Source organism: Cladophialophora immunda, assembly GCF_000835495.1.
Source record: "Cladophialophora immunda strain CBS 83496 unplaced genomic scaffold supercont1.4, whole genome shotgun sequence".
Taxonomy (NCBI): Eukaryota; Fungi; Ascomycota; class Eurotiomycetes; order Chaetothyriales; family Herpotrichiellaceae; genus Cladophialophora; species Cladophialophora immunda.
In genome coordinates this window covers 240938-265447 of record NW_015622544.1, presented here as the reverse complement: position 1 = coordinate 265447, position 24510 = coordinate 240938, and the positions used below count along the sequence as shown (strand labels likewise).

Below are 24510 nucleotides of genomic sequence, written 5' to 3'. Positions count from 1 at the left end.
CGTCGTTGGAATATCACGTGATAGACCAGTGACACGTGACTTTATGAAAAGACCAAGGTTTGCCGCCCGCTTGGCAAACTACTACTTGCAGACCTCGTTTGGGGTCACATCTGTTCTCCGTTACGCTCCCCCCCAAGACGTGAAGGCCCCTCGGCCGGGAAAATCATCATTCAACGCGTCGCATCCATCTCTTTTCATCTCAACTGAACTCTGGTAACTCGCAGCACCGCTTGAGGAGTGCGCCCGAACCCGGTGGCCGACTCTTCGTCCCCTCTTTAATCAGGCACCCTCACCTCAACCGCCCTACCTCGCCTCACCCAGGACTGCTACACCACGGGTCCCTCCCATCTGCCATCTGCGCCCACGTCCATCCACCTTCACGAGGCTGCGCCAGTCCTGTGCTTCCGCTGAGGACCGACAGCAACGCCACCCGTCCTGATTAGATGCTCAGACAGGACTTACAGCGTTCGCCTTGACCTGCAGCTGCTTGACTTTGCGGAATTCCTGGGCCGGCTGAGAAGTCACCATGACTTCTGTTCAGTCCGCGCCTGCGATGCAGGCCAATGTTCCCTCACTCCCACCCAACCTGTCCCAAGCCCAAGTGCAGGAAGTTTATCAGGTATGTAGGCTTCGCAAAATGGCCTTCCAACCCCAAATAACCATGCACTATAATCGACTGCTAACAAGCGCAACAGAAATTCCAGCGCATGAAGGCCCAAAATGTCCCCGAAAACGATCCTGAGTACTTGAAGGCATATCGATTCCTCACTGCTGTACAACAGCAGCAAAACTACCGCAAATTGCAGGCGCAAAAGCAGGCACAACTCCAGGCTCAGCAACTGCAGGCTGCCCAAAAACCCCAACATCAACCGCAACCGCCATTGAACCAACATCCCGGACTACAAGTTAATGGAAATGCCAATACTCCGACAACAAATGGAACTAGCAATGGTCAACAAGATTCAGCAGGCACGGTAATCAACGGGGCCACTTCCTCCACGCCGAGCGCAACTGGACCAAACTCAACACAAGCTGTTGCAGCACAGGCACAGCGGGCTACAGCTCAGACAAATGGCAGCTTCACAGCGGAACAGCTGAATTTATTGAGAACCCAGATTTTTGCTTTCAAGACACTTTCCAAGAATCAACCTTTGCACCCCAGAATACAGCAACAACTATTCCCTTCCCTAAAGCCACAGACTGCTACACCTACGGACAGCACTCCCTCTGGGGATAAGGTGGCAGATGCCGCTGGCGAAGCGAAGGAGGATGGTGCTTCGACCGAGGTTGCTCGAGTTAAATCTTTCTTCGAAACCTATCAGTCGCCTTACGAACTTCTCTTCAAGGCGATTAGCTTCTCAGATCATTCACAGCGCCCCAAACGACAAAAGATTCCAAGCATCCTGCCCATTGGCCTTGACTCTGATCAAGTTCGAGAGGAGCAAGAACGGCTGCTGTACAACCGCATCCAAGCCCGAAAGGCTGAGTTGGCAGCACTTCCTGTCAACATCGCATCTTGGGACACTAGTAAATCCGTCGATCCCACTGCTGACGACTCTCTTAAGCTCAAAGCACTAATCGAGTATAAAAAGCTATGTCTGCTCCAGAAACAGCGAGACTTCCGCCGCGAAATCCAGCAAGAGCTTTTCTACTACGACAATCTTGCAATGACCGCTAACCGATCAATGCATCGTCGGATGAAGAAACAGTCACTTCGTGAAGCTCGCATCACTGAGAAACTCGAGAAACAGCAACGCGACGCTAGAGAGAACAAGGAAAAGACTCGACAAACGAATCATTTGCAGTCCATTGTCGCTCACGCCCAAGATATCAAGAACAGTGCCATCAGTCACCGCTCGCGTATTCAGAAGCTTGGTCGGATGATGGTCACTCATCATCAACATATGGAGCGTGAAGAACAGAAGCGCATCGAACGAACTGCGAAGCAACGTTTGCAAGCATTGAAGGCAAACGATGAAGAGACATACCTGAAGCTTCTTGGCCAAGCCAAAGATTCTCGTATTACACATCTTCTCAAACAGACCGATGGTTTCTTGAAGCAACTAGCTGCCTCTGTCAGACAACAGCAAAGAAGTGCGGCAGAGAAATGGGGCGAAGACAAGTACACGGATGAAGAGGAAGAAGACGAGGGCGACTCGGAAGATGAGGAAGGACGTGGCAAGGTGGATTACTATGCCGTCGCTCATCGAATTAAAGAAGAGGTCAACGCCCAGCCTTCGATCCTCGTCGGAGGCACTTTGAAAGAATACCAGCTCAAAGGCTTGCAGTGGATGATCTCCCTATTCAACAACAACCTGAACGGTATCTTGGCCGACGAAATGGGCTTGGGAAAGACCATTCAAACAATCAGCTTGATCACTTATTTGATCGAGAAGAAGCGCCAAACCGGTCCATTCCTGGTTATTGTGCCTCTAAGCACGCTCACCAACTGGAATCTGGAGTTTGAGAAATGGGCTCCCTCTGTGAGTCGCATCGTGTACAAAGGCCCGCCGAATAGCAGGAAACAGCAACAAATGAGGATTCGACAGGGTAATTTTCAGGTCTTACTCACCACGTACGAATATATCATCAAGGACCGCCCTATCTTGAGCAAGATCAAATGGGTACACATGATCGTCGACGAAGGCCACCGAATGAAGAATGCCCAGTCGAAGCTGAGCAGTACCATCACTCAATATTACACAACGAGATACCGACTGATCTTGACTGGTACCCCCCTGCAAAACAACCTGCCCGAATTGTGGGCCCTTCTCAATTTCGTTTTGCCGACGATCTTCAAATCAGTCAAATCTTTCGACGAATGGTTCAACACTCCTTTTGCCAACACTGGCGGGCAAGACAAGATGGAGTTGAGCGAGGAAGAGCAGCTTCTGATTATTCGCCGTCTGCACAAGGTTCTGCGGCCTTTCTTGCTCCGTCGTCTCAAGAAAGACGTGGAGAAGGACCTTCCTGACAAGCAAGAGCGGGTTGTCAAGTGTCGCTTCTCAGCTCTTCAGACCAAGCTTTATATGCAGTTGATGACGCACAATCGACTGGCTGTGGCCGACGGCAAGGGCGGTAAGACCAGCATGCGCGGTCTCAGCAACATGTTGATGCAGCTGAGGAAACTGTGTAACCATCCTTATGTCTTTGAACCTGTGGAAGACCAGATGAACCCTGGCAGGGGGACGAACGACTCGATCTGGCGAACAGCTGGTAAATTTGAGCTTCTCGACAGGATCCTGCCCAAGTTCTACGCCACAGGTCATCGTGTATTGATGTTCTTCCAGATGACTCAGATCATGAACATCATGGAGGACTTCTTGCGGTACCGAGGCATACAATACCTCCGACTTGACGGTGCCACAAAGGCTGAAGATCGATCTGAACTGTTGCGGGTGTTCAATGAACCAGGATCACCATACTTCTGCTTTCTTCTTTCGACGCGTGCAGGCGGTCTAGGCCTGAATCTCCAGACAGCAGATACTGTCATTATCTATGACTCAGACTGGAACCCTCACCAGGACTTGCAGGCCCAGGACCGTGCTCACCGTATCGGACAGAAGAATGAAGTGCGCATCCTGCGTCTCATCAGCTCGAATTCAGTGGAGGAGAAAATTCTGGAACGCGCTCAATTCAAGCTTGACATGGACGGCAAGGTCATTCAGGCTGGTAAATTTGACAACAAGTCCACCAACGAGGAGCGAGAGGCATTCCTAAAGACCTTGCTCGAAGCTGCAGAAGCCGCCGAACAAGTGGGCGATCAAGAGGAGATGGACGATGACGACCTGAACGAGATCATGGCTCGCACAGAAGATGAGTTGGTACTGTTCAAAAAGATGGATAAGGAACGTGAAGAAACCGACCAATATGGACCCGGCCGACCGCTCGCACGTTTGATGGAAGAAAGCGAGCTCCCTGACATTTACGTGGCCGAAGACAATCCGGTTCAAGAAGAGGTCGAAGAGTACACTGGTCGCGGTGCCCGTGTCAAAACGCAAGTCAAATATGACGACGGTCTTACTGAAGAGCAATGGCTTGCCGCTGTTGATGATTCGGACGATTCAATTGGTGAGGCGGCCAAACGCAAACAAGCACGGATCGAGAAGAGACGCAGCAACAAGCTCAAACGTGAGCGAGAAGCCGCGGGTGTCGCATCGTCACCTGAGCCAGAACGCGAAAGTTCTGAAGAGGAGCCTCCTCCAAAGAAAAAGGGCCCGGGACGGAAGTCAGCGGGCCAGAAGCGCAAGGCTGAGGAGATTGAGGAGGAGACACCAGCCGCCAAGCGTAAGAGAGGGAAGCAACCCAACAAGCCTGCCATCGACGCGCTGAGCAGTTCGGAGCGATCTGCCTTACAAAAGGCTCTCAAAGCTGTGTTTGCATCCATCAAGGCTCTCGAAGTGCCGGACTCGGATTCGGAGCAGCAGTCCGAAGATGAGAGCGATGACGAACCGCCAACAAGACTGATCATTGGACCGTTCCTGGAGCTGCCACCGAAGAAAGTGTATCCGGATTACTACAGCTTCATCACTGAACCCATCGCTATGGACATGATTGAGAAACGTATCAACAGCCACCAATATACCAGCCTCAGGGACCTCCAAAACGACATTGCGCTGCTGGCAAAGAACGCCAAGACGTACAATGAGGACGGCAGCATGCTGTATAATGATGCAATTGCCATCGAGGTAAGGCTTCCATCCCCATCTGATCTGAAATGTGTGACTAACAACCTGTGACAGAATCACTGCAATGAGATGGTAGCCAAGCAGATTGCAGAAAACCCCATCCTCGGAGAGAGAGGGTTTCCGGACGGTGATTCCACAGCAGCAGGGTCAAGTGCGGGAACGCCCCGAGGATCCGTGGCACCAGCCGGCGGGACAAAGTTGAGACTGACATTGGGCTCCGGCAGTAATGGGATTGCGACGAATGGCACTACAAGTGGAGCAGCGAGCGGAGCGGAATGATAGATGGATGTGTTATTGTACCATAACGAGATAAATTGAAGACGAGGAAAGCGGTCATGGGGTGGATTGCATCAGGGCTTGCATCTGGACAAAGGGAGTGGCCGTATCATCCAATCTATGGTTTCTAAACATCAGGGTGGATTTGGACGGTCATGGATTGCATGGCTTTGGAATGGAAGAGAGAGAGGGAGAGAGAAGAGAGGTAGCGTGAGAAAGGGCTTTTTGTTCGCTCAGGAGATTCAGTACCGGGTACTCCGTATAGCTGTGAGATTACTAGTATTGCTTGTACAACGGATATTCTTGAGCCTCCATTCTTTTATGCCGCCTCGAGTCTGCCTCAGGGGACTGGGGCGTACCGAGTACCGAGTACGCTGGGAGGCATCGATGGGTGCGCAAAAAGGGGTACGGCGATCACTAAGGAGTCGGCGAGGACGGCACCCACGGCTGGATGAATACATCTGGAGGAGAATCCGCCAATGGTAGAGGGGGACAAGGAGCGTGTGGAGAGGACGAGGCGAGCGGGAAGCATGAACAGGTGCTCCATCGTAGTAGGAGGAGGAGGAAGCGGAGGAAGAGGAGGAGTTGGTCCAATACTCTGTCCTCTTTGTCCGTAATTCGTCCATACGTGTACAAGTGAGGAGAGAGAGGCCAGGGTAAAGACACTCTACATCGCATCCACTTGCGCTGCGCCTGTTGTCTCCAAACCTCCAAACTTCCAACCACATACGCCGCAGCCTACACTTCTCACCTGGTTGTCCGTACATGGTCTCTTGTCACTCCTGATCTGCCATCATTGCACACTCTGCCGCTCGTCCTGCCATGCTTGCGCCCTCGCTGCCCCCTCTCGAATGATACCTAGTTTGACCTCTGCGCCAACATGGCGTCAACGCTGGTGGGCGCGACGTTGAATCTTCTCCGTACCGCAACCCCTCGCCCGCTCTGCGAGACCATGACGCTGATTCTCAGGACACAGGTCGCCAGGTTGAAGACGTCGATCCAGACGGTACGCTGCATGCGCTTCGCCGCTCCCGATTCCCTTTCGGTTCCTCACTGATTGATGCTCGCGACAGACCCTCCCGAAGCTGGCCAGAAAGAGATCTTTTCGTCATGGGCACTCTTCATTCTGATCATGTTGCTTATTGCGGCGCTGTTTACGAGCTATATTTTGCAGCAGAAGAGAATACAGGCCGTCCATGAAACCGTCATATCTATATTTGCTGGTACTCGCTGATTGCTAGACACGTTTCTTCACCGCTGACCGCAGTGTCCAGGCATGGTCGTGGGACTGGTCATACGCATCACACCCGGCACCGCGATCCAAGACACCGTCAGTTTCGATTACCAGTTCTTCTTCAACCTCCTTCTTCCCCCCATTATTCTGGCATCGGGCTACGAATTACATCAGGTAGGCTGCCTTGCGAAGAGACTGGATCCACGCCCACTGTGGACATCAACTAAAAGGTTCATAGGCAAACTTCTTCCGCAATATCGGCACGATCTTGACCTTTGCATTCGCCGGCACCTTCATTTCCGCTGTCTCTTTGGGCCTGATACTCTGGCTGTGGACACGAATCCCCTTCGATGGCTTAACCATTACCTGGGTTGAAGCCATCTCCGTTGGCGCAACCCTCTCCGCCACCGACCCCGTCACTATACTGGCTATCTTCAACCTATACAAGGTCGAACCCAAACTTTATACGGTCATCTTTGGCGAATCCATCCTCAATGATGCCATTGCCATCGTCCTGTTCGAGACTGCCCAGCGATACAGGGAGGGAGCTGCTGGGAATTTGAACATCATCAGCCTGTTCGAGGCCATTGGCATCTTCTTACTCGTCTTCTTCACGAGCTTGGTGATTGGGGTGGTTGTGGGCATCGGGACTGCGCTCGCTCTGAAGTATACGCTTGTGCGCAGGTTTCCAAAGATAGAGAGCTGTCTCATCGTTCTGATCGCATATGCAAGCTACTTTTTCTCCAATGGCGTTCACATGTCTGGTATGTACCATCTCACCCAAGCCTCTGACTTCTTACAGCACACTGACTCCAGTCACCAGGCATTGTGTCGCTCTTATTCTGCGGCATCACCCTCAAACATTACGCATACTACAACATGTCCCGAAGGACGCAACTTACCACGAAATTCGTCTTTCAGATCACTGCCCAGCTGTCGGAGAACTTCATATTCATCTACCTTGGACTTACGCTATTTACGGAGACCGATTTGGTTTTCAAACCGCTGTTTATCCTCGTTACCGTAGTCGGCATCTGTGGCGCACGGTGGCTGGCCGTGTTCCCACTTTCCAAGGCGATCAATTATATCATCCGACTTCGAGCCAAACGTCGTGGTCGCGACGTGGCAGAAGAACTTCCGTGGCACTATCAGGTCATGTTGTTCTGGGCCGGCCTACGGGGTGCCGTCGGTGTGGCCTTGGCCGCTGGGTTACAAGGCAACGAAGGTCCCGCACTCCGTGCAACTGTGCTTGTCGTGGTGGTGTTGACCGTCATCATTTTCGGCGGGACAACGGCCCGTATGCTAGAGATTCTGGGCATCCGCACGGGCGTGGTCGAGGAGATCGACTCGGACGATGAATTCGATATTGAGACCGCCAACGGTGGTACATACTACAAGCGATCTGGCACTGGCTTCGGCCACAATCCCCGGCCCTCGGCTATTGGCCTTGACTACGTGGGCAACAGTCGCGAAGGAAAAGCAAATGGCTCAGCCTCACATGCTCGCAACGACAGAGGCTACAGCAGTAGCAACGGCCGATCTCCCCCACTTCACGCCGGAGGCCAGCGCAAAAACTCGGCGATCTCTCAGCGTGACCGCGAAATTGCCGCTCAGCAAGGAAAATTGCTGTCTGGCAATGGTAGCACCAGCGGCTCCACGTCCGATGACGACGAAGATGCCGCAGAGCTCGACCTCCCTCCCGCCGCACCGCGCAGAAAACAGTCTCCTTTGTCGCTGCCACCTGGAGCTCACGACACTCGCATTCGCTCTGCTCCTGATATTATCCTCAACAACGGAGATGGTGATCCCTTAGGGGCAGACCAGGGAGATATGGGCACAGCAGCTACCCAGCCAGAAAGAGCTTCGACGCCGCTGGCGGGAGCAAGCAGTTCGATAAGGAATCTATTACGGGGAGCAACGGCGGACCACACTGCTTGGTTCCGCCAGTTGGATGAGGATTTTATCAAGCCGCATCTGTTATTGGACCAGCATCAGGGGCAAGGTAAGGGGCCACCTCCTTCATGAGCACAGAGCCTTTTCTTGTTTCTGGAGGATGCTTCATTCGAAGAGGAGGTTGCCGGAGGCTGGGGGTTTATTCCTTGCATTGGGCGTCAGGTGTCGTTTAAAAGTGATTTTGAGATGACATGATCTTCGATTGAAGGGATTTCGAGGAGGATGGCGGGGCACATATCACAACGGCCATAGGGAAATAGAATGGCTGGGATGGAAGCTTTACAGGGCAGATAAACTTGACTGGCGTATATTTTCACCTTGTTCCATACAGATCCTTGTGTATGGCACGTTCGCATACCACTATGAACCGCGGACGACTGATTGCGCTCGGTCACGATCAGCCAGGTACTTCTCACGGATGCGAGTGCATCATCATCTCTAGAAATTATCGATTCTGGCAAGACATATCACAAGCAAAAGGTACTGCCTCTGGTATTTGCTATGGCCTTTACGTTCAGAGGTGACTGTCGTTTATAGAGACGGGTCGCGGGTGCTTTTGCATTGGGCCCATTGCCCAATACGACAGCCAAGCGTCAAGCATGTCAGCCTACAGGAATATTGCCACAAGCCCGCCCGGCCTTCAGCAAGACCTGCCACTACCGTATCCTTGGTGTCCCGCATGAGGTCCCGCCAATTCTCTGAGCGGCGATGTGACGTCTGAGATGGGTAACCGGAGTGAAGTTAGCCCGCATCCGAAAGGGGCATATGGATGATTTGATTGAGACTCGAATAAACTTTTGTATCATGTCGCGAACGATTTTGAGCTATAGATTTTGGCCGGGGTATTTATTTGTTCTTCAAGATTTCTGTAGGTCTGAGGAGTAGTCGAGGTAGAGGTAGTATTCAGAGCCATAAAGCTTGCGGCGCGGGAGGAATTTGATACAGGAAATGGCGGGACTACAAACACTATTCTTAAACAGGCTAGACATTTCTCTAAGTGGTATATTAGCTCAAACCTAGTGCCGGATTAGTATCATTGGCAATATCGATTCATGCCACTCCCACTGCCCTTCTTCAGACTGACAAAACCACATCGGCCTCATATCTCACTACCGCCGAAGAGACCGCGTCCCGCCTTAGATTCAAGCGGTACTGAGACAAATCGATTGCGTCAACCAAGCTAACCCCACAACGCATGCAGTCACATGGGGAAAAGGAAACGGATCAGGTCACACTGCCAGCAAGAAATCTTCAGCACTCATTGGACTAATGGCTCCAGCTATCAGAGATGGTCGCAACAGCCTCGTCTACATCTGTCAGCCAGCTCTATTGATGAGGAATTGATTCCCGCCAACGCCGAAAGGCGAGATGGACTGACGGGTATGGTGGCCCGCCTACGAATAAGTGTTGACCGACTGATATCAGCGAGCCCCCTTTCCAGACCCTCTCGGTATTTGTCCTGTCACAAACTCATCGGTCATTGCATGCGCGTTCACACGCTGTGAATGAAATACCGAGGTTCTAAAGAGACACAGGACTAACAATGTCCCGGTCGGACAAATGGCCCCCCGTCGACTCCAAGCATCTTGAGATATCATATTGACATGGCTTTTGGACATGAACCTTGTTTCTAAACCAATGATGCCAGACCAATGTGAAGCAGGTAAACCACATAGACTTGCTTCCGGGGTTGGTACACTGGATCTACCAGTCGTTCTCAGTTAGCCATTCTTTCTTTTCAAGCGAGCCAAGGCCTTTCACAGCTCGATGGACTCAGCGGCTTTTGAACCGTTGCTCTTGCCCAACGGAACGTGGCTCAAGAACCGGATCGGCAAAGCAGCCATGGAAGAGAAGATGTCCGATGTCCAAAGACACTGCCAACCGTCTCCAGGGCTGTTGAGACTTTACACCACCTGGGGCCAGGGCGGTGCTGGCTTGATATTGAGCGGAAACATCATGATCGATCCCACCGCCATGTCGTGTCCGGGCGACGTGCTTCTCGCACCAGATGTCGGTCCCCTGGATGAGAGTCGCTGGCGCGAGTGGATCCAGGTGACACGCGGCGGAGGCGCGCAGTTCTGGCTCCAGCTCAACCATCCTGGGAGACAGGTCCGAAAGGGCGCGGAGCTCCCTGTCTATGCGCCCTCGGCAATCAGACTGGACATGGGATCCTTCAGCAACATGTTCGAAACGCCGATCGCCATGACCGAAGCACAGCTCCACGATGTCATCGCCCGCTTCACGTGGGCAGCCCAGAAGGCCGAAGCGTTGGGCGCCGACGGCATCGAGATCCACGCTGCTCACGGCTACCTCATCTCGCAATTCCTGTCCCCCCTCTCGAACAAGCGGACCGACCGATGGGGAGGGTCTCTCGAGAATCGCGCTCGGCTCTTGTTCGAGGTGGTCAGGTCGGTCCGTGCCAAAGTCTCGTCAAGGTTCGGCGTCGGCGTCAAGATCAACTCGGCCGACTTCCAGAGGGGCGGCTTCGAAGTGGACGACCTGTTCTGGGTGGCGAGGCAGTTGAACAACCACCAGCTTGATCTGCTCGAGATTTCCGGCGGCAGCTATGAATCACCGGTCATGGCCACTGGCGTTGCACCGACCGAAAAGACCTCTGGCACCGCCAACCGCGAAGCATACTTCCTCGAGGTTGCCGAGCGGCTCAAGGAGATTGCCGCGATACCCGTCATGGTCACCGGGGGGATCTCCCGCAAAGCCGTCATGGAAGAGGTCGTCGGGGCGGGCGCCCGGCTCATCGCGGGCGTGGGGACAGCAATGGGACTGGTCCCCGACTTGCCCAACCGCTGGGCCCGTGGTGAAGACCCTGCGCCGGTCCTGTCACGTAGCAGGATCCTGCCAAAGCCCCTGGCGGCCGCGGCCAAGACGTCGAGTGTCCAGGTGAGCTTCCACATGATCGGGCGAGGCTGGCGGTGGCGGCCGTGGAAGGGTGTCTGGCCTGTGCTGGGGCTGTTGATCATGCGGGCCATCGAGTCTCGGCAGATGAAGGTCTACAAGAAATGGGTACACCAGCAGTTTGCACAGAAACATCAGTGACACTTATGCTTTGCTGCCTCTGCTGCCTTTCGCCCCTTTGCTGGCTGGCGACTCTAAAACTCTCTGAGAGGTTACTGCCGGGACCACCATTAGATGACAGGATATTAGACAGAGCTATCTACCCCGGCTGGACGGTTGCCGGTGTGAGGGTTAATTAGACGTTCGTGATCGGGTCAAATGCAATGTAATGCAAGAGCTTCCTTCCCTTTACGACTTATGGAGTAGGGCATCAACACCCGTGAGCCAATTGTTGTAGAGGCCCTGTGGTGGGTTCAGCCTGGTTGGGCGACTCTCTGTTCGATCAATATCCAACTCACATCTCTTTTTCCACATCCCTTCCAAGTACAAGAAGGATTGAGGTGCCCTCGTGCAAACGTCTATCAGTAACTACGGGCTTGAAACGTGGTGTCTCTGGAGTCAGGGACCGGAACGCTAGCGCAGTGGGCAGCTTGGTTGGTCCGTAGAAGCCCTCCTCCATTCATCGTGTATCTCCCCTGCGCAGAGCATCACCTTTGGATCATCTCTGTTGCTTTGGACGTGGGTTATCAAAGCTTCAATTCGGTCAAAGCCGTGACCTGTTTAGGGGGAATGTCAGTAAACGAAGGATCTATCTCGTTGACAACTAGAGCTCTTGTTGAACGTTTGTTTACCTTGGTATAGGTCCTCTCCAGACGCAAGGATTTGAGCAACCACTCTCCATTCTTCAACGCCCACGTTTCGTGATAGTATCCACCGCCCCTCATCTGGAACGGGGGCCTGGCCTCCCGCCAGATGAGCTGGTCCTCCATGGACCAGATCGCCTCGACCTCGTCCTCCTCCGGCGTCAGGTATCTCAGGTCGCCCGGCCCGAACATGTGCAGCGATTGCACCTTGGCCAGGAAAACGCCCAGGTGGGACGTGAAGGCGTCGCGAGAGGAGAAGGTGAAGACCACGCCGTCTCGGGCGAGAGGCTTGCCGTCGGTGTCGAGGAAGTCGAACGAGCATTCCGGGAGCGCCACCAGGGCGAATTGGTCAAATCGCTTGGTGTCGACCAGGCGGCCGTAGAGGGCCTTTTTCCGCGAGATGGCTTGGAAGGTGTCGGCGGAGACGGCCATTCTGCTTCTTTGTTTTGGAGCCTCGTGTACAGCTCTTGGTACGTCTTTGATTTTCCGCGGATTCGTCGAGATGGATGAAATAGGCCCGTCGGGGTTCAATCTTTGTCCATTCAAGCTTGGGTGGAGGAGCATACCTTGGTGTGCGCTATTCCACAGACCTGACATCGGGGAGATTATATGCGCCGCCGCCGTCTCAGGATCGGGAGGTGGTTTATGGCAAGGGGAGACGTCGGGAAACCATTCCGGAGAACCGCCGCGCGACATGTCTGAGGAGTTGGATTGTTCAACATCCGTGGATTGTGCAGTATAAGCGCATTATACAGCAGTTATAGAGCGCCGCATTACCAGTAATAGTGGCAGTTCTTGTGGATTTCCCAAACCGCTCGTCTCAAATTGCTAAGCGTGAATACATAGTGATGGAAGACAATATCATGGCGCTTTCGATGTGGGGATTTTGGCTTCAGACCGAACACACTCGGTACGAGATCTGATGAGCACATGTTGGTCCATTTAAATTCGTATCCCGCAACATTCTGGGAGTAGAGACGACTGCAGAGAGCACGCACAAAAAAAGATACTCGCCCTCAATAGCCAAAAAGTACGATTGCGCTGCTGTTAGATAACTGAGTATGAATTTGCTAATGTGCCGAGCCGCTGGAGATTTGATCTTTCGCGTGGGGAGGAGTGGGTGATGGCAGATTGCTGGAGGTCAAAAGATCAAATATGCAGCTGAGAAGAGCTTTTCAAATGCGGGAGATGCTGGGAGGAGAAACAGAAATATGTCCTCAAGAATGTGCCAGGACAACCTGGAGAGGAATTCGGATGCTGCGAGCTGCGAGCTGCACGGGGGAAGACAACGTCATTTCATGCTAAGGCTCAAACCCTCCTTCCGTAGGCAGTTGAAAGAGCACGACGGTCAGATATATTCTTCGAGGCCGTGGAGGAGAGATCCTTCAGGTACCACTGAATCACCCTCCGCTATTTCTTCGCACACTCTTTCATGCATGTCCATCCGTAGCCATGGTCCCATGGAAAGCGTGTCTTGAGATGCCGTCGCGAAGGTGCCACGGAGTTCCACCTTTTCCAGTTCGGTCAAGTCGTTTAGTGAGATGAACATTCTCAACATCACCACCAAGGGTTTGAGTCGCAGTTGGCTTGGGTCTCCAGGAGTCGAGGAAGCACCCACATACTCTTCAGACTTACTTCTGTTAGAGTGTACCTATGCCGTGCGAGGAACTGCAGGAGGTTGCCTTCGAGGTTGACCGAGTTCTCAAGCGTCAGACTGGTAAGGGAATAGAAGTTGCCTGTCATCAGACAATCTAACAGCTCTGTCAAGAGTACTCCGTACTTGGTAAATGCGAGATAGGAACTGTTAGATCACGTGTATACTATGCTTGGCGTGGAACAAAGGGGAGGGCTCCACTGGGGAAAAAAAAAAACCAAAGGAAAAAACAACGATTTGCCTGCGTCAGCCGGGACTGATAGTGCGGTTAGATTAACTTCTTTTCAACTGCCTACAGAGAGATTGAACTTACATCGAACCCGGGGCTAGAGCTCGCCTATGCGTATGGAAGGCTCCAATGTTACCATTACACCACCAACGCTGGAATTATGTCAAGATTTGGCAGTTATAAAATATATCTTGAACGCTCTCGGGGACGCAAATTCTTGCAATGATTGGACTCGCTTACCGCTTGGCAGAAGCCAACCCCACCACTTTACTGGTCTTTATTTCTCCAGAGGCACATTTTCGTACATCGTTGTGTACGGAGGGAAGATTGACCATTTGAACCTCCATGTCGCCGACCCCATGTAAAACCCAAGTGTTAATGCAAAGTCCGTTCATTGGCGAGGTAGGCAGGCTGTGACAGTGGTGTACTCCGTAGTATACACTATGCTCCGTGCAGTGCAACCGGCAAGCATCTGGAAGTAAAAATGGCACGGTCTGACGCATTCTCGAGATAACGACTAGGTAGCCGCCAGATCAACTAGCTGATATCGTCAAATGAGCATAGGGGTATCGCGGTGTATAATAACAGAGAACATATCTTTGCAAATGACTAGTATCTCGGAGCAAACACGCCAGCGCAACCACTATTAAGGGAACCCTCTTTTTGTCAGACGGACTTGCTGCCTCGTAACAATATCGATTATCCCTGATCGCCGTTGTACGAAACCGGCATCGAAGTAGCCGCTCTGAGATATTCTCCACTTTTCTTCCTGGGGTCATGTTGGGCATTTGACGTCACCCGCTAACGTGGCAGCCTTCCATCTACAAACATCACGAGGTAATTATATAGAACACTAATAATCCTTCCCCGTCTTCCAACATTTGCCGACCGATCGACTACTGCCAATCCACAAACCACCTGAGATCAAGCAACTCGCAATCGACCATGGAGGGTGTGCCAAAATTCAAAGAGCGCGAGAAGGCCCTCGAAGATGACTACATTCGCCGCAAGGAGTAGGTGCCCGTCATCCACTACACCAGGGAGAATCAGCTCTCTGGAGATCACGGAGACTCGAGAATAGCGACCCCCACCCCTCTAGCAGGACAGGATGCTGACAAAGCTCGTGAAGAGCCGAGAAATTCAAGCCACCAGCGCCAACTCAGCCCGGGAGCACCCAGCCCTCAAATCCAGAGCACAATGTAAGTGATCCAAGTGCTTCGATACCTTTGTTGAGGCTGTGCGTGGAATGACTGACCAAGTACAAGGTCCAGCCCAAGAAATGAGCAGTGGGCATCATCTGGAGTCGTCGCAGGCTGAAGCTGGTTGACCCCTTCGCATCAGGCCTGGGCTATGTATCATTAGGCCATCAAATCACTCTACATACCAAGAACCTCTGTCTCGTCTTCTATACCTCAGTCTCCTCCATTAATGCAAGTCAAGAACTTTTCATACAGTATCTCGTACTAGTGAGCGACTATGCCTGCCCTCCATCTGCATCTCACGTTGCCTCTCCCGAGCATCTACTCAGCACCGATGAATTCTTTAAAGTTAACCGGACAAGGTAATTTGACAGTGACGCGTAAAGGAGAGTGCAGGGCTCGTCTGATGGTGCATGGTGGAAGGGGTATTACAGATAACATTAGTGGATATATGGAATATACATATATGGGGTGTCTTTTGCCCTTTCTGCCGATAACCCAATTGGCACCCTGTCCCGAATGCCCAGGCCTTGCCTCCTCGCAGCCTTCTCCCTGGAAGTGTAGCTGACATGTACTGTGCACCGATACCCTTTGATCCATTTTGCAGCCACCTCCCCAAAGCCTGGAGGTCGAGGAAGCACTCATCTGAGCAGAAATACACAACGTCCGAACCCCAATCACTCCCCAAATGCCTGGAAATCAGCTACTTCGCCACCTCAGACTTTTTCCTCAAAAACACCCTCTTGATTCCCCCAATATCCCCTAGGCTCATCCGGTTGCCCTTGGATCGCGCGGTAAGGCTCGTCCGCCGTGAAGTCTTTGCGTCACTGGCAATGGAACTCGTGCTCGGGCTGGTGGAAATGGTCACAGGGCTCGAATTCGCATTTGAGCTCGGGCTGGAACCGAAATACGACGATGCCCGGCGAGCCGTGCTAGGAGGCGTGGAGGTGTACGTCGTGGTGGTGGTGGTGGTCGTCGTGGTGCCATTAGGCCCTTGAACAATAGTGGAGCTGCCGCCACCACCGCTGACTGCCCTGGCTTTGCCGACCATCCCCTGAACCCATGCATCGTTACTAGCGGCGGGTGTGGTCCCGTAGGTAGCTGCACGTCGCACGTTCATTTTGGGTCCAGCAGCACCAAGTGGAGTATAATTTGTTGTGGTGGGAGGAGTCACAACCGTCGTTGTCGTGACACCGCCTGGGCTGATGATCGTTGAGTACCTTGGGTAGGACACAGTCGCTGGATTTGGTTGAGGCTGTTGAGGTTGGTCCTCTGAGAATGCTGCGTCAGGGTCGATGAAGCTTGCCACAGCACCAGTGTCATGATCAGTGGCCGTGGTGAATGCAGGAGAGCTAACGGTATAAGATGAGGGGATAGGTGGCACTGGAGGCGGTGTCCATGTACCGTCACCCTTGCTCTTGCGATGCTCGGGGGAGCGATGTCTCTGGGTTGATGACCGCGTCTTGGGATTAACAAGCTCAGTCGATGGGGTGCCCTCGAACGCCGTTTGGGCTACGGTAGGTGACCTTGATTTTCGCCGTCCTTGCGAAGCCGGCGTTCCACTGGCAGATGTCATAGTGTCTCTGGGTCCGTTCCCAGGGAAGCTGGCAACCTCAAGGCGACCATCGACAGTAGCGCGGCTTCCGTGGTGAAGACTATACTCTCGCAAGTATTCTCCCAGATCCGCCCATCCCCCACCAACTCGAACCATGACACGATCCCCATCTCCGACGGTTCGCACAAAGAGCTTGACTGGAGGGGCCTCGCGACCCTGCCCTGAGCGTGTCAGATGATACAGTTTAATGTCAGGGTCAGCGAGGCTGCCTCTGCGACTTGACGGATCCGCCTTGGCTGGTGATAGCGTCAACGAAGCAGTGGGTGTGGAGGCACGAGTCGACGAGGTGGATGATGATTGAGCATCGGCATCTTTTGCCAACCGGATCCTAGTAGGTAGGCTCGTGAGGATGTCTTGGATCCTTTCGTCAAGCGATTCTCTCGTCTTTGGCCGTCTCGGCGATTGTCCCATATTAGCCGTCAGGGTGTCGAGATGCTCTCCCTCGACTCTCTCTTCATTGCCCTTGCTTGTGACTGGTGTTATTGGAGAGCCGTCGATTGTACTGTTGCGCTTGCTCGACCTTCTTGGTAAGACTGGTAGAGGCAGTTCTTGCCTCGAACGCGTATCTACAGAGCCGACCTCAGGTGGCAGAGGCACGAGAGGAAGTTTGGCTGTCGAAGCTTCAGTCGGCGGTGATGGAGTTTCGTGTACTTCCATTCCAGCTGGGGGAGCCTTCGATGTTGAGTCGGCAGCACCTGTCAACTGCGTCAAGGCCCTCGTGGGAGTACTCTCAGGCGACTCAGCCATTTGTGTAAGTATGTCCCAGCTGGCAGCCCGTCTTAATACCACTTGTTTCAATTTGTCTTTCGGAAAGACCTCTATGGAGGCGGTTGACGCTCTTTGGAGCATGGGCGGCTTCAAAGCCATCTGTTGCTGGGCTGCGGACGGTGATCCAAACCACGCTATCTCATCGCGGCTCGTTGGAAAAGGACTCTCCACAACACTGATCTTCGGACTTGGAAGGACGCTTGTGGTCCTGGCGTCCATTATCTCCGCGTTGGAGATGTCTGAGAATGTCGAGTACATTGAATCAGCAACCGAGACTTTTGAAACCTCACGTTTGTGGCCTTTTTGGTCGGCAAGATCAAGCTTCAGTGAAGGTCTGCGCTTGGTTTTGACTTCCTCCTTTTCTGATGGAGGAATATCTGAAATCGTGGCTTCAGGTAAGGCGCCAATTGTTGTAGGTGGTTGAGCAACCTCTGGCTGTCCGTCTGGTTCTGGCCATGTACTCTCCGGATTTGAGAATTCCAGATGTTCTGGACTTTCAACAGTATTTTCAGTCCCCGTATCTCTGCTAGATTTTGATGCCAGCTTATTCCTGAGCACAAGGTGCTCTGCCTCGACCACCCAGGTTGCATAATCGAGCTCGATCTTCTCGAGTACATCGATCCAGGCCTGTGGGAGCGAATCCTCCCGCCCTTCAAGCATGTCGAGAAATCGATCAATGCGACGCCCCATGTCCGACACCCGCTCACCAAGCGCTACTTTCTTATCGTCCAGAGACGGGCCAGTCAGCGTTTGAGCAGAATCTGGGGTTCTTATCTCATTAAAGGCTTGCTGAATTTCGGACTGGGTGGACTGCATAACGTCGAGAAACCTCGGAAGGTCCCTTAGCACTCTTAACCGCACATCCCAGGTGTCAAGCAACATATTCAACTTGGCAAGGTCTGGAAGGGCTTGGATAACTGTCGCCGTGATCAGGGCAGTAAAGTCGCGCATTCTTCCGTAGCTTGAGCGAGGACCAACCGGTCGAGAAGACTTTGTTGGACTCGTTGCGGGCAGATGAGCTTCAAGCACATGGTCCTTGATCTCGTCGATATCCAGGCTGTCGAGGTCATCCCTAATCTCCTCTAGTCTGGCCTCGTAGTCTTCCGCCACGGACTCGGGCAAACAGCCACGGTACTCTTGGGGCTTGCCGCTTGCAACTGTTGGAGGGACGAATCCCAGACCAAATCCCCTCTCTTTCTTGCTCGGCCATGTCCATTGTGACAATTCATTCTTCCATTCCCGCAGTTTCTGGGCGGCAAAAGCGGCTCTTATGCCAATTTCTCGCTCTGCGGGGGTTGCATCCGCAATACTCGAGGTCAGAGCATCTTCTTGTGCAGCACCACCGGAAATAGTCTCTGTCGCTTGTAGTGCCCTCAAAGTCGAGTCCGGCGTCAAATTTCCTAGAAGGGGGTCGAGCTCTCGAATGGCGAATTGAGCTCTGCGCCGAGGGGACCGAGAGGGAGAGCGAGATGGCGAGGGAGGATCTAAGCGAGGGAATTGCGGCGCAGTGGGTGTTGTGGGTGCCATGTTCTCAAGAGATGTATGCCCTCGATCTATCTTGCCAGCAAGCACACTTGCTTCTTTCTCAAAGAGTTCCAGCCTCCTGGGAAACCAATTGGCAGCATGCTGAAACGGCTGCCAACACCGCTCACGAGCGATAGTGGTGTGAGGGCATGTGAGACACTGTCTGGGCCAAAGGATAATGTGCAGAGCGATGGAGAAAGCAGTCGTGTAGGAGGACTAAAAGAGCGGCAGAGCAGGGGCTCAGAGGGATATGACCGTCATGATGAGGCGATTGGGACGGGAAACGAGAGGATGTTGATGCTGAATGGGTTGAAACAGGTTCCCGCTCGCCACCAACGAAGCTGTAGGCTGCAGGCTGCAAACTACGTCCCCCGGAAAATTGCCCCTTGTCTGTCTGCACCGCCTGGGCGAGATGCTGATGGTGTTCATGCCCGCCTGGCCGCTAACCAGGGTCTGCCCGTCTTGTATTGCGATAGGCGAGATGAGCGTCCAGCTCGTCAGTTCGCGTACCCGGATCAACGCGCCTTTTCCGCTCCCTTGGGGCGCGTGGAAGCCTTGAATGGTGTTCTTTTGCATGTTCCTCGAGCTAAACCGATTCATCTTTCACTAAACATTGAACGAATGCCTCTCCCTCCCTCTCACATCACTCATCACCACTGTCAGTCAACATTTCTCTGTCCGTCCCTCCCAGGAACAATGCAATGCGCTTCAAGAGCCAGATCAAAAATGTGAATCTACTGGCAAGTATGCGCCATCTACGCCCACCTCTCTCGTTTCAGTCCCATTAATAGCTTCTCAGAATTCTGCGCCTCGTTGGCCTCGTTGGGCCAGATTGCCTGGTGCCGACTCGACGACGATGGTGTTCAGTTCACCATCATCCCCGACAAGGGGAGTCAAGTCTGGTCCGTCTTGAGGCCTGAGATGATCTTTGAGACATACATCCTCCAGTCTGCGTCGCCAAAGAACACAATCAACCTTGAAGTCCCTATTCAAGCCCTTTCGCGAGCCCTCCGGTCGGCGCTTGGGGCAACTTCCACACAGATCAGGCTGACCAAGAAGGACAATGTCCCCATACTCTCGTTGACCATCGTGACCAATGCCTTTAGCAGCGGGAACAATGTTGTGGCCCGTCCTACAACCCTTGGGGGTCAGGGCGGCAACGGGGAGTTCGACTTCGACGATGCCGATGATCTGTCGTTCCACGAAGCCAACAATGGTGGATCCGGTGAACGAGAGACAATCATCACGCAAGATATCCCCGTCAAAGTCCTGGCTATGGCAGTCGTCGAGAGCCTCCACCAACCCCGAACACCGGAACCAGACGTGAATATCTACCTTCCTCCACTGACTCAGGTAAAGACCATATCCGAGCGCTTCACGCGATTGGCAATTGCCACAACCAAGGCATCTTCCGGCGCCAGTCCTCGGCTGGAACTCAGTGCCAATATGCATGGCTCGCTCAAAATCTCGGTCAATACAGACGCTCTCAATATTACAAGTCGATGGACAGGGCTTGCACATCCCCAGCTCGATCCAGCGCACTTCCCAGACTTGACGGACCATCCCACCACCAGAATGAAGGAGCTGGGGGGACCTAATGGAGAGAACGAAGCAGGATGGTCAAGGGTTCGGATTGATGCGAAGGATTGGTCGAGGATTCTCAGCGTCGGCCGAGTCTGTACCAAGGTCATTGCATGTTTCATCAATGAAGGAGCCTTGGTACTGTATGTCTATCTGCCCCCAGATGAAAACGGCGATGAAGGGGATCCCTGTCTTACGGTAAGTTGCAGACACTTGTCTGATATCGAGGGTGCTGACGCTACGCAAGTACTACATTAGTTCCTTCTCTGCTTGATCGTGAGCCCAGGATTGACATCGCCGAGGCTTGGTTTTCACTAGACTATGTAGCCATGTCGTGGTCCTACGTCCGTGATATGGTCACACTCGCAGTCATGACAGAGGTAAATGCAAGAGACAGCAAAATTGCGCCAAGAGTGGCCATGCGCTAGAATGTACAACTTCTCTTCGCACTATCCGGAATGCTGGACTGTACACTGCATGAGAGCCTGTCCTCGCTGTGTCAATGTCTTCTCTGGTCATGTGATCACGCCGAACCACCAGACCACGTGATGCTTGGCGCTCTCAGCAGCCTTGATCCCTCTACCACACTTCTTCCTTTTCTCGCATCACTCGTATCCTCGCCCAAACCCCCGGAAAACTGATTTTCTGCGACTTTGAAGCCACTCGGGGATTTCATAGCCTTCGATCTGCAAATTTCAAACTAATTTGGGCATATTTGCCATGTGGTGCCCTCACGCCGAGGAAGTACAGGAGACGGCAGGCGCCTTATGCGACCTCTTTCGCGGCCAATTGTATCTTTTTCTGGATCACCACTGGCGTCTCGCCCGATGTTTTTTTTTACCAACCATGTTGAGCCGCAATGCACATGAGGCAAGGCCCCCAATTGTTGCGCGGTTAGTCTTCTATACCTGTGGTCCCGATGATGATATGAAACGGTGCGGTCCAGAGGTCTGCCACTATTCCTGAGCTGGGACTGCTGAACCCCAGTTTACGTGGTATTCACGCTTGATCTCTAGATGCTGTTATTCGCCCACCTCATGCTATTGCGTCCGTCGGCTGAGCACTCGACCACACCTTCGACCAACCCGACGTCGCTTGTTCCGATCTGCGCCTCGAGCAATTTTAGATCTGCTACGGGACCCCAGAGAGCTTGATGTTTCAACTCCCAAATCGCCGGAACGGTAGGGCTGAATGAGGTAGGCCAAAACCCAGAAGGGAGCTCTCTCACCAAGCATTGCGAAGATTTGGCTTTGTCCTTTTTGTCGTTGACTTCCTCTTCATTGTGTTAGTCCAAGTTCCGTATCTTTCTGTGCTTGATACGAAAAATGTACCCTCAGACCCAGTTAATCCAGAATTTGCCCTGATGAGCTGTTACCCCAAAGGAAATACCATTTCATCCTCACTATTGCCATAACATCTCTCTGTAATGGCAGACCCGCTGGACCCAGCTTTCAGTATTTACCAAGGAGTCTGGACAGATTGGTCAAGGGGCAAGACATGGGGTCTCACGTTAACCCTGTGTCCAACTCATGCCACTATCTTGACCAATTCATTAGCAGTTTTTGTCACCATCTGCGGAATACAGCTGTGGAACATCGTGCGACAGTTGATCTACAAGTTCTGTACCCCGGCTAAGCCGGAAATGCTCACTCCACATCTCCGAAAACAACGAGCGGTATTGAAAAATGCGGGCTCCGATATCATTACGACTGCAGGCCGTATGCTGCGTTTGGCCTGGGGACATCGACGGACAAGCACCGGCAAGCCCTCTCTCCGCTCTTATTCAATTGGTGTATTCGCCATTATCTACGCCATCCTGTTCTGGACAGCCGGAATCTTTTCCAACCGAGCAATTAGCACCGGCTCGACAAACGGGCCCTGGCCCGCCCTTTCCAGGAGTAAACATTGCGGGATCTGGAATCAGACTTATTTCGAGATAGTGAACAACAACAATGTCTCTACTGAAGAAAACTTTGGACTTGTTGTCCAGTACGTTGCAAAAGCGGGGAAAGACGTTCAACAGAGTCTTGAATATGCCCAAGAGTGCTACGGCACTAATTCACCCGTCACCAGCGTGTCGTCTACCTGCAATACCTTCAAGACTTCAAGCCTCAACTGGACCGTTTCACCTGGTACATGCCCGTTTCCAGCGCAAACTTGTCTTAAGGACTCCCCTGTCAAGGTCCTAGATACGGAGGAGATTGACTCCCACGAAGATCTCGGTATCAACGCCGACCCAAAAGACAGGCTGAAATACTGGAGAAGAACGACATGCGCCGTCCTCGACGGGACTGACCGTATCAAGGGATGGAATGGCACAATCGTGGGCAGCCCAGATTCTCGGCCTACACCAGACACGGCTCATGCATATTACGGTCCTTCGCTCTACAAGGACACCGAATGGACATACGCCTACTCAAATTTTGCATCCTTCTTCGACAATTTCACCGCTCAAGTGACCCTTCCATACCAGCTGGATGTAGAATTGGCCTACGCCCTTTCTGATTCAAAACCAAGCCCCAGCGATTTCCAACCTATCGAGGAGTTGGTGCTGAAGGATGCCGACTTGAATCTACTTTTCCTCAGCTACACCGGAATGTACTTAGAAAAGGTCGACGACCCTTGGTTCTCCGCGCACAATGAGGCATCGTTCGACAGCCAATATCCCTATCTTCAAACCCGCTATTACCGCGATCTAGCCATTAGCACCCTTGCATGCACGGAGCAACATAACTTTTGTACATATGACAATAACTGCACCGACTTTCTAGGATTCGACCAAGTCCAAAGAGTCGCCTCTTTCAATGCCTTACTTACACCGCATCAAAATGCTACTTTCGATCGAATGATGCGCGCTGTGACGGAGTCAAGCCTGAGGAATATTATTCAAAGCCTCGCGCTGACCACTACTCCAATGTTGGCGAGCAACAAGACAGCGGTCGGGGCCAGCGGCGCTGTCTTGTCGAGCGCTTTGCCTCCGGACCAATGGACCTCTGAGCTAGTTTATTACCACTCGGTCGCCATGGCACATCTTCAGCGGACAATCTTTCAATGGGCCACTGGGTCAGTCGCTGCTGTACCACAGCATTTCGAGTACCTACTCCCACCTACAGAGGAGCAGGACATTTGGTACTGCAATAACATGATCGTTCAGTCAAATGCCTATCAGTCGTTCACTTTATTGATCATCATATTGATCATCATCTTCGGCACATTGGTGATCTCTGCTGCTGCAATCAGCAAGTGTTTTGCGAAACCTCCGAAGGACGATCTGCTTGACGACCGAAGTCCACTGAGACCTAGAACTCCGCCACTATGCAATCGCAAGGTTGGGGGATCGCGACGCAGTGACCCTCTCGGAGCTTTTGAGTTAGTGAACTTGGAGTTGGTACCCAACAACCACAGAGTCTCTTCTCCTACTCTTCCAGCAGAGGATCGAGAAATCTCTATTCTAAGTTCCTCAAGCAATTGCGAAAACGGTGGTACCCGGCTCGCAGTCCCTCGCAGGCCAACAAGAGATTCGTGGATCGCCATTAGTCTCAACGACTTTGAATCATCGCCACCAGAGCCGCGAATACAGATGGGCGACTGCAATAGCAGAAGGCCAATGCCGAGGCCATTCATAGTTCCACCGCCCACCGCCCACTTTTCAGCCCGACCTTCAGAGCGGCCTAAGAATGGGATCATTGATTCATGGATATGACAGCCTCCTAGTCCGGTATCCAACCCCGATGAGAAGATATAGTACCAATATAGTACCAAGCCGTGACCTAGCCACTGATCAAGATCAAGGATTGACGCGAGAGAGACATGCATTTCCGCGAGTCGTTTGGCTGAGAACGCCTTTCCCTCTAGGGGCAAACGCACCCAGAAAGCTGATTCCAATCTTGCTACACGGTTATAAGCAGTAGCAGCTTGCGGCTCTGAGTTGATCGTTCAATCAACCTGGATCAGAAATCGCCGCTGCCATGGGTCCGGCTCGCACCACTCACGCCGCGGTCGACGAGCTCATCTCTCTTGAAGTCACCGCTGCCATGGGTCCGGCTCGCACCGCTCACGCCGCGGTCGACGAG

The 24510-nt window shown here is 52.8% G+C and overlaps 7 protein-coding genes across 8 annotated transcripts; 6 read left to right on the top strand and 1 right to left on the bottom strand.

Moving 5' to 3' along the window:
- The first annotated feature begins 131 nt into the window (after positions 1 to 131).
- On the top strand, positions 132 to 5277 carry PV07_06480 (uncharacterized protein). The gene is made up of 3 exons (XM_016393461.1): positions 132 to 619; positions 696 to 4688; positions 4743 to 5277. Exons 1-3 carry the CDS (start codon positions 527 to 529, stop codon positions 4965 to 4967), a joined length of 4311 nt encoding a protein of 1436 aa, XP_016246880.1. The 5' UTR covers positions 132 to 526; the 3' UTR covers positions 4968 to 5277.
- A 299-nt stretch (positions 5278 to 5576) lies between these two features.
- Positions 5577 to 8613, top strand: PV07_06479 (sodium/hydrogen exchanger 3). The gene is made up of 6 exons (XM_016393460.1): positions 5577 to 5884; positions 5941 to 5970; positions 6038 to 6187; positions 6239 to 6372; positions 6437 to 6962; positions 7022 to 8613. The coding sequence occupies exons 1-6, from the start codon at positions 5845 to 5847 to the stop codon at positions 8221 to 8223; spliced, it is 2082 nt and encodes a 693-aa protein (XP_016246879.1). The 5' UTR covers positions 5577 to 5844; the 3' UTR covers positions 8224 to 8613.
- A 630-nt stretch (positions 8614 to 9243) lies between these two features.
- PV07_06478 (uncharacterized protein) lies at positions 9244 to 11360 on the top strand. Its single transcript, XM_016393459.1, has one exon. It carries the CDS (start codon positions 9919 to 9921, stop codon positions 11203 to 11205), a length of 1287 nt encoding a protein of 428 aa, XP_016246878.1. The 5' UTR covers positions 9244 to 9918; the 3' UTR covers positions 11206 to 11360.
- A 3230-nt stretch (positions 11361 to 14590) lies between these two features.
- Positions 14591 to 15423, top strand: PV07_06477 (uncharacterized protein). The gene is made up of 3 exons (XM_016393458.1): positions 14591 to 14763; positions 14880 to 14949; positions 15016 to 15423. Exons 1-3 carry the CDS (start codon positions 14696 to 14698, stop codon positions 15031 to 15033), a joined length of 156 nt encoding a protein of 51 aa, XP_016246877.1. The 5' UTR covers positions 14591 to 14695; the 3' UTR covers positions 15034 to 15423.
- PV07_06476 (uncharacterized protein) lies at positions 15368 to 19229 on the bottom strand. Its single transcript, XM_016393457.1, has one exon. The coding sequence runs from the start codon at positions 18857 to 18859 to the stop codon at positions 15653 to 15655; it is 3207 nt and encodes a 1068-aa protein (XP_016246876.1). The 5' UTR covers positions 18860 to 19229; the 3' UTR covers positions 15368 to 15652.
- A 56-nt stretch (positions 19230 to 19285) lies between these two features.
- On the top strand, positions 19286 to 21241 carry PV07_06475. Of its 2 annotated transcripts, XM_016393456.1 has the most exons (3): positions 19286 to 19600; positions 19656 to 20635; positions 20685 to 21241. In XM_016393456.1, the coding sequence occupies exons 1-3, from the start codon at positions 19558 to 19560 to the stop codon at positions 20709 to 20711; spliced, it is 1050 nt and encodes a 349-aa protein (XP_016246875.1). In that variant the 5' UTR covers positions 19286 to 19557; the 3' UTR covers positions 20712 to 21241. The 2 variants fall into 2 exon arrangements, with proteins under 2 accessions (XP_016246875.1, XP_016246874.1); XM_016393455.1 differs by having other exon boundaries at positions 19656 to 21241.
- Positions 21242 to 21863: 622 nt separating this feature from the next.
- PV07_06474 (uncharacterized protein) lies at positions 21864 to 24140 on the top strand (the record flags this gene model as incomplete). The annotated part of the gene is made up of 1 exon (XM_016393454.1): positions 21864 to 24140. The coding sequence occupies one exon, from the start codon at positions 21864 to 21866 to the stop codon at positions 24138 to 24140; it is 2277 nt and encodes a 758-aa protein (XP_016246873.1).
- Positions 24141 to 24510: the final 370 nt, after the last annotated feature.

Bases quoted from the DNA above. Each gene is read 5' to 3' on its own strand.
- PV07_06480 (XM_016393461.1), top strand. From the start codon at position 527: ATGACTTCTGTTCAGTCCGCGCCTGCGATGCAGGCCAATGTTCCCTCA. The intron at 620-695 runs GTATGTAGGCTT...CAAGCGCAACAG, and splicing joins AAGTGCAGGAAGTTTATCAG to AAATTCCAGCGCATGAAGGC. The intron at 4,689-4,742 runs GTAAGGCTTCCA...AACCTGTGACAG, and splicing joins ATGATGCAATTGCCATCGAG to AATCACTGCAATGAGATGGT.
- PV07_06479 (XM_016393460.1), top strand. From the start codon at position 5,845: ATGGCGTCAACGCTGGTGGGCGCGACGTTGAATCTTCTCC. The intron at 5,885-5,940 runs GTACCGCAACCC...CTCAGGACACAG, and splicing joins CGCGACGTTGAATCTTCTCC to GTCGCCAGGTTGAAGACGTC. The intron at 6,373-6,436 runs GTAGGCTGCCTT...AAAGGTTCATAG, and splicing joins CGGGCTACGAATTACATCAG to GCAAACTTCTTCCGCAATAT.
- PV07_06478 (XM_016393459.1), top strand. From the start codon at position 9,919: ATGGACTCAGCGGCTTTTGAACCGTTGCTCTTGCCCAACGGAACGTGG.
- PV07_06477 (XM_016393458.1), top strand. From the start codon at position 14,696: ATGGAGGGTGTGCCAAAATTCAAAGAGCGCGAGAAGGCCCTCGAAGAT. The intron at 14,764-14,879 runs GTAGGTGCCCGT...AAGCTCGTGAAG, and splicing joins GACTACATTCGCCGCAAGGA to AGCCGAGAAATTCAAGCCAC.
- PV07_06476 (XM_016393457.1), bottom strand. From the start codon at position 18,859: ATGGCACCCACAACACCCACTGCGCCGCAATTCCCTCGCTTAGATCCT.
- PV07_06475 (XM_016393455.1), top strand. From the start codon at position 19,558: ATGCGCTTCAAGAGCCAGATCAAAAATGTGAATCTACTGGCAA. The intron at 19,601-19,655 runs GTATGCGCCATC...ATAGCTTCTCAG, and splicing joins AAATGTGAATCTACTGGCAA to AATTCTGCGCCTCGTTGGCC.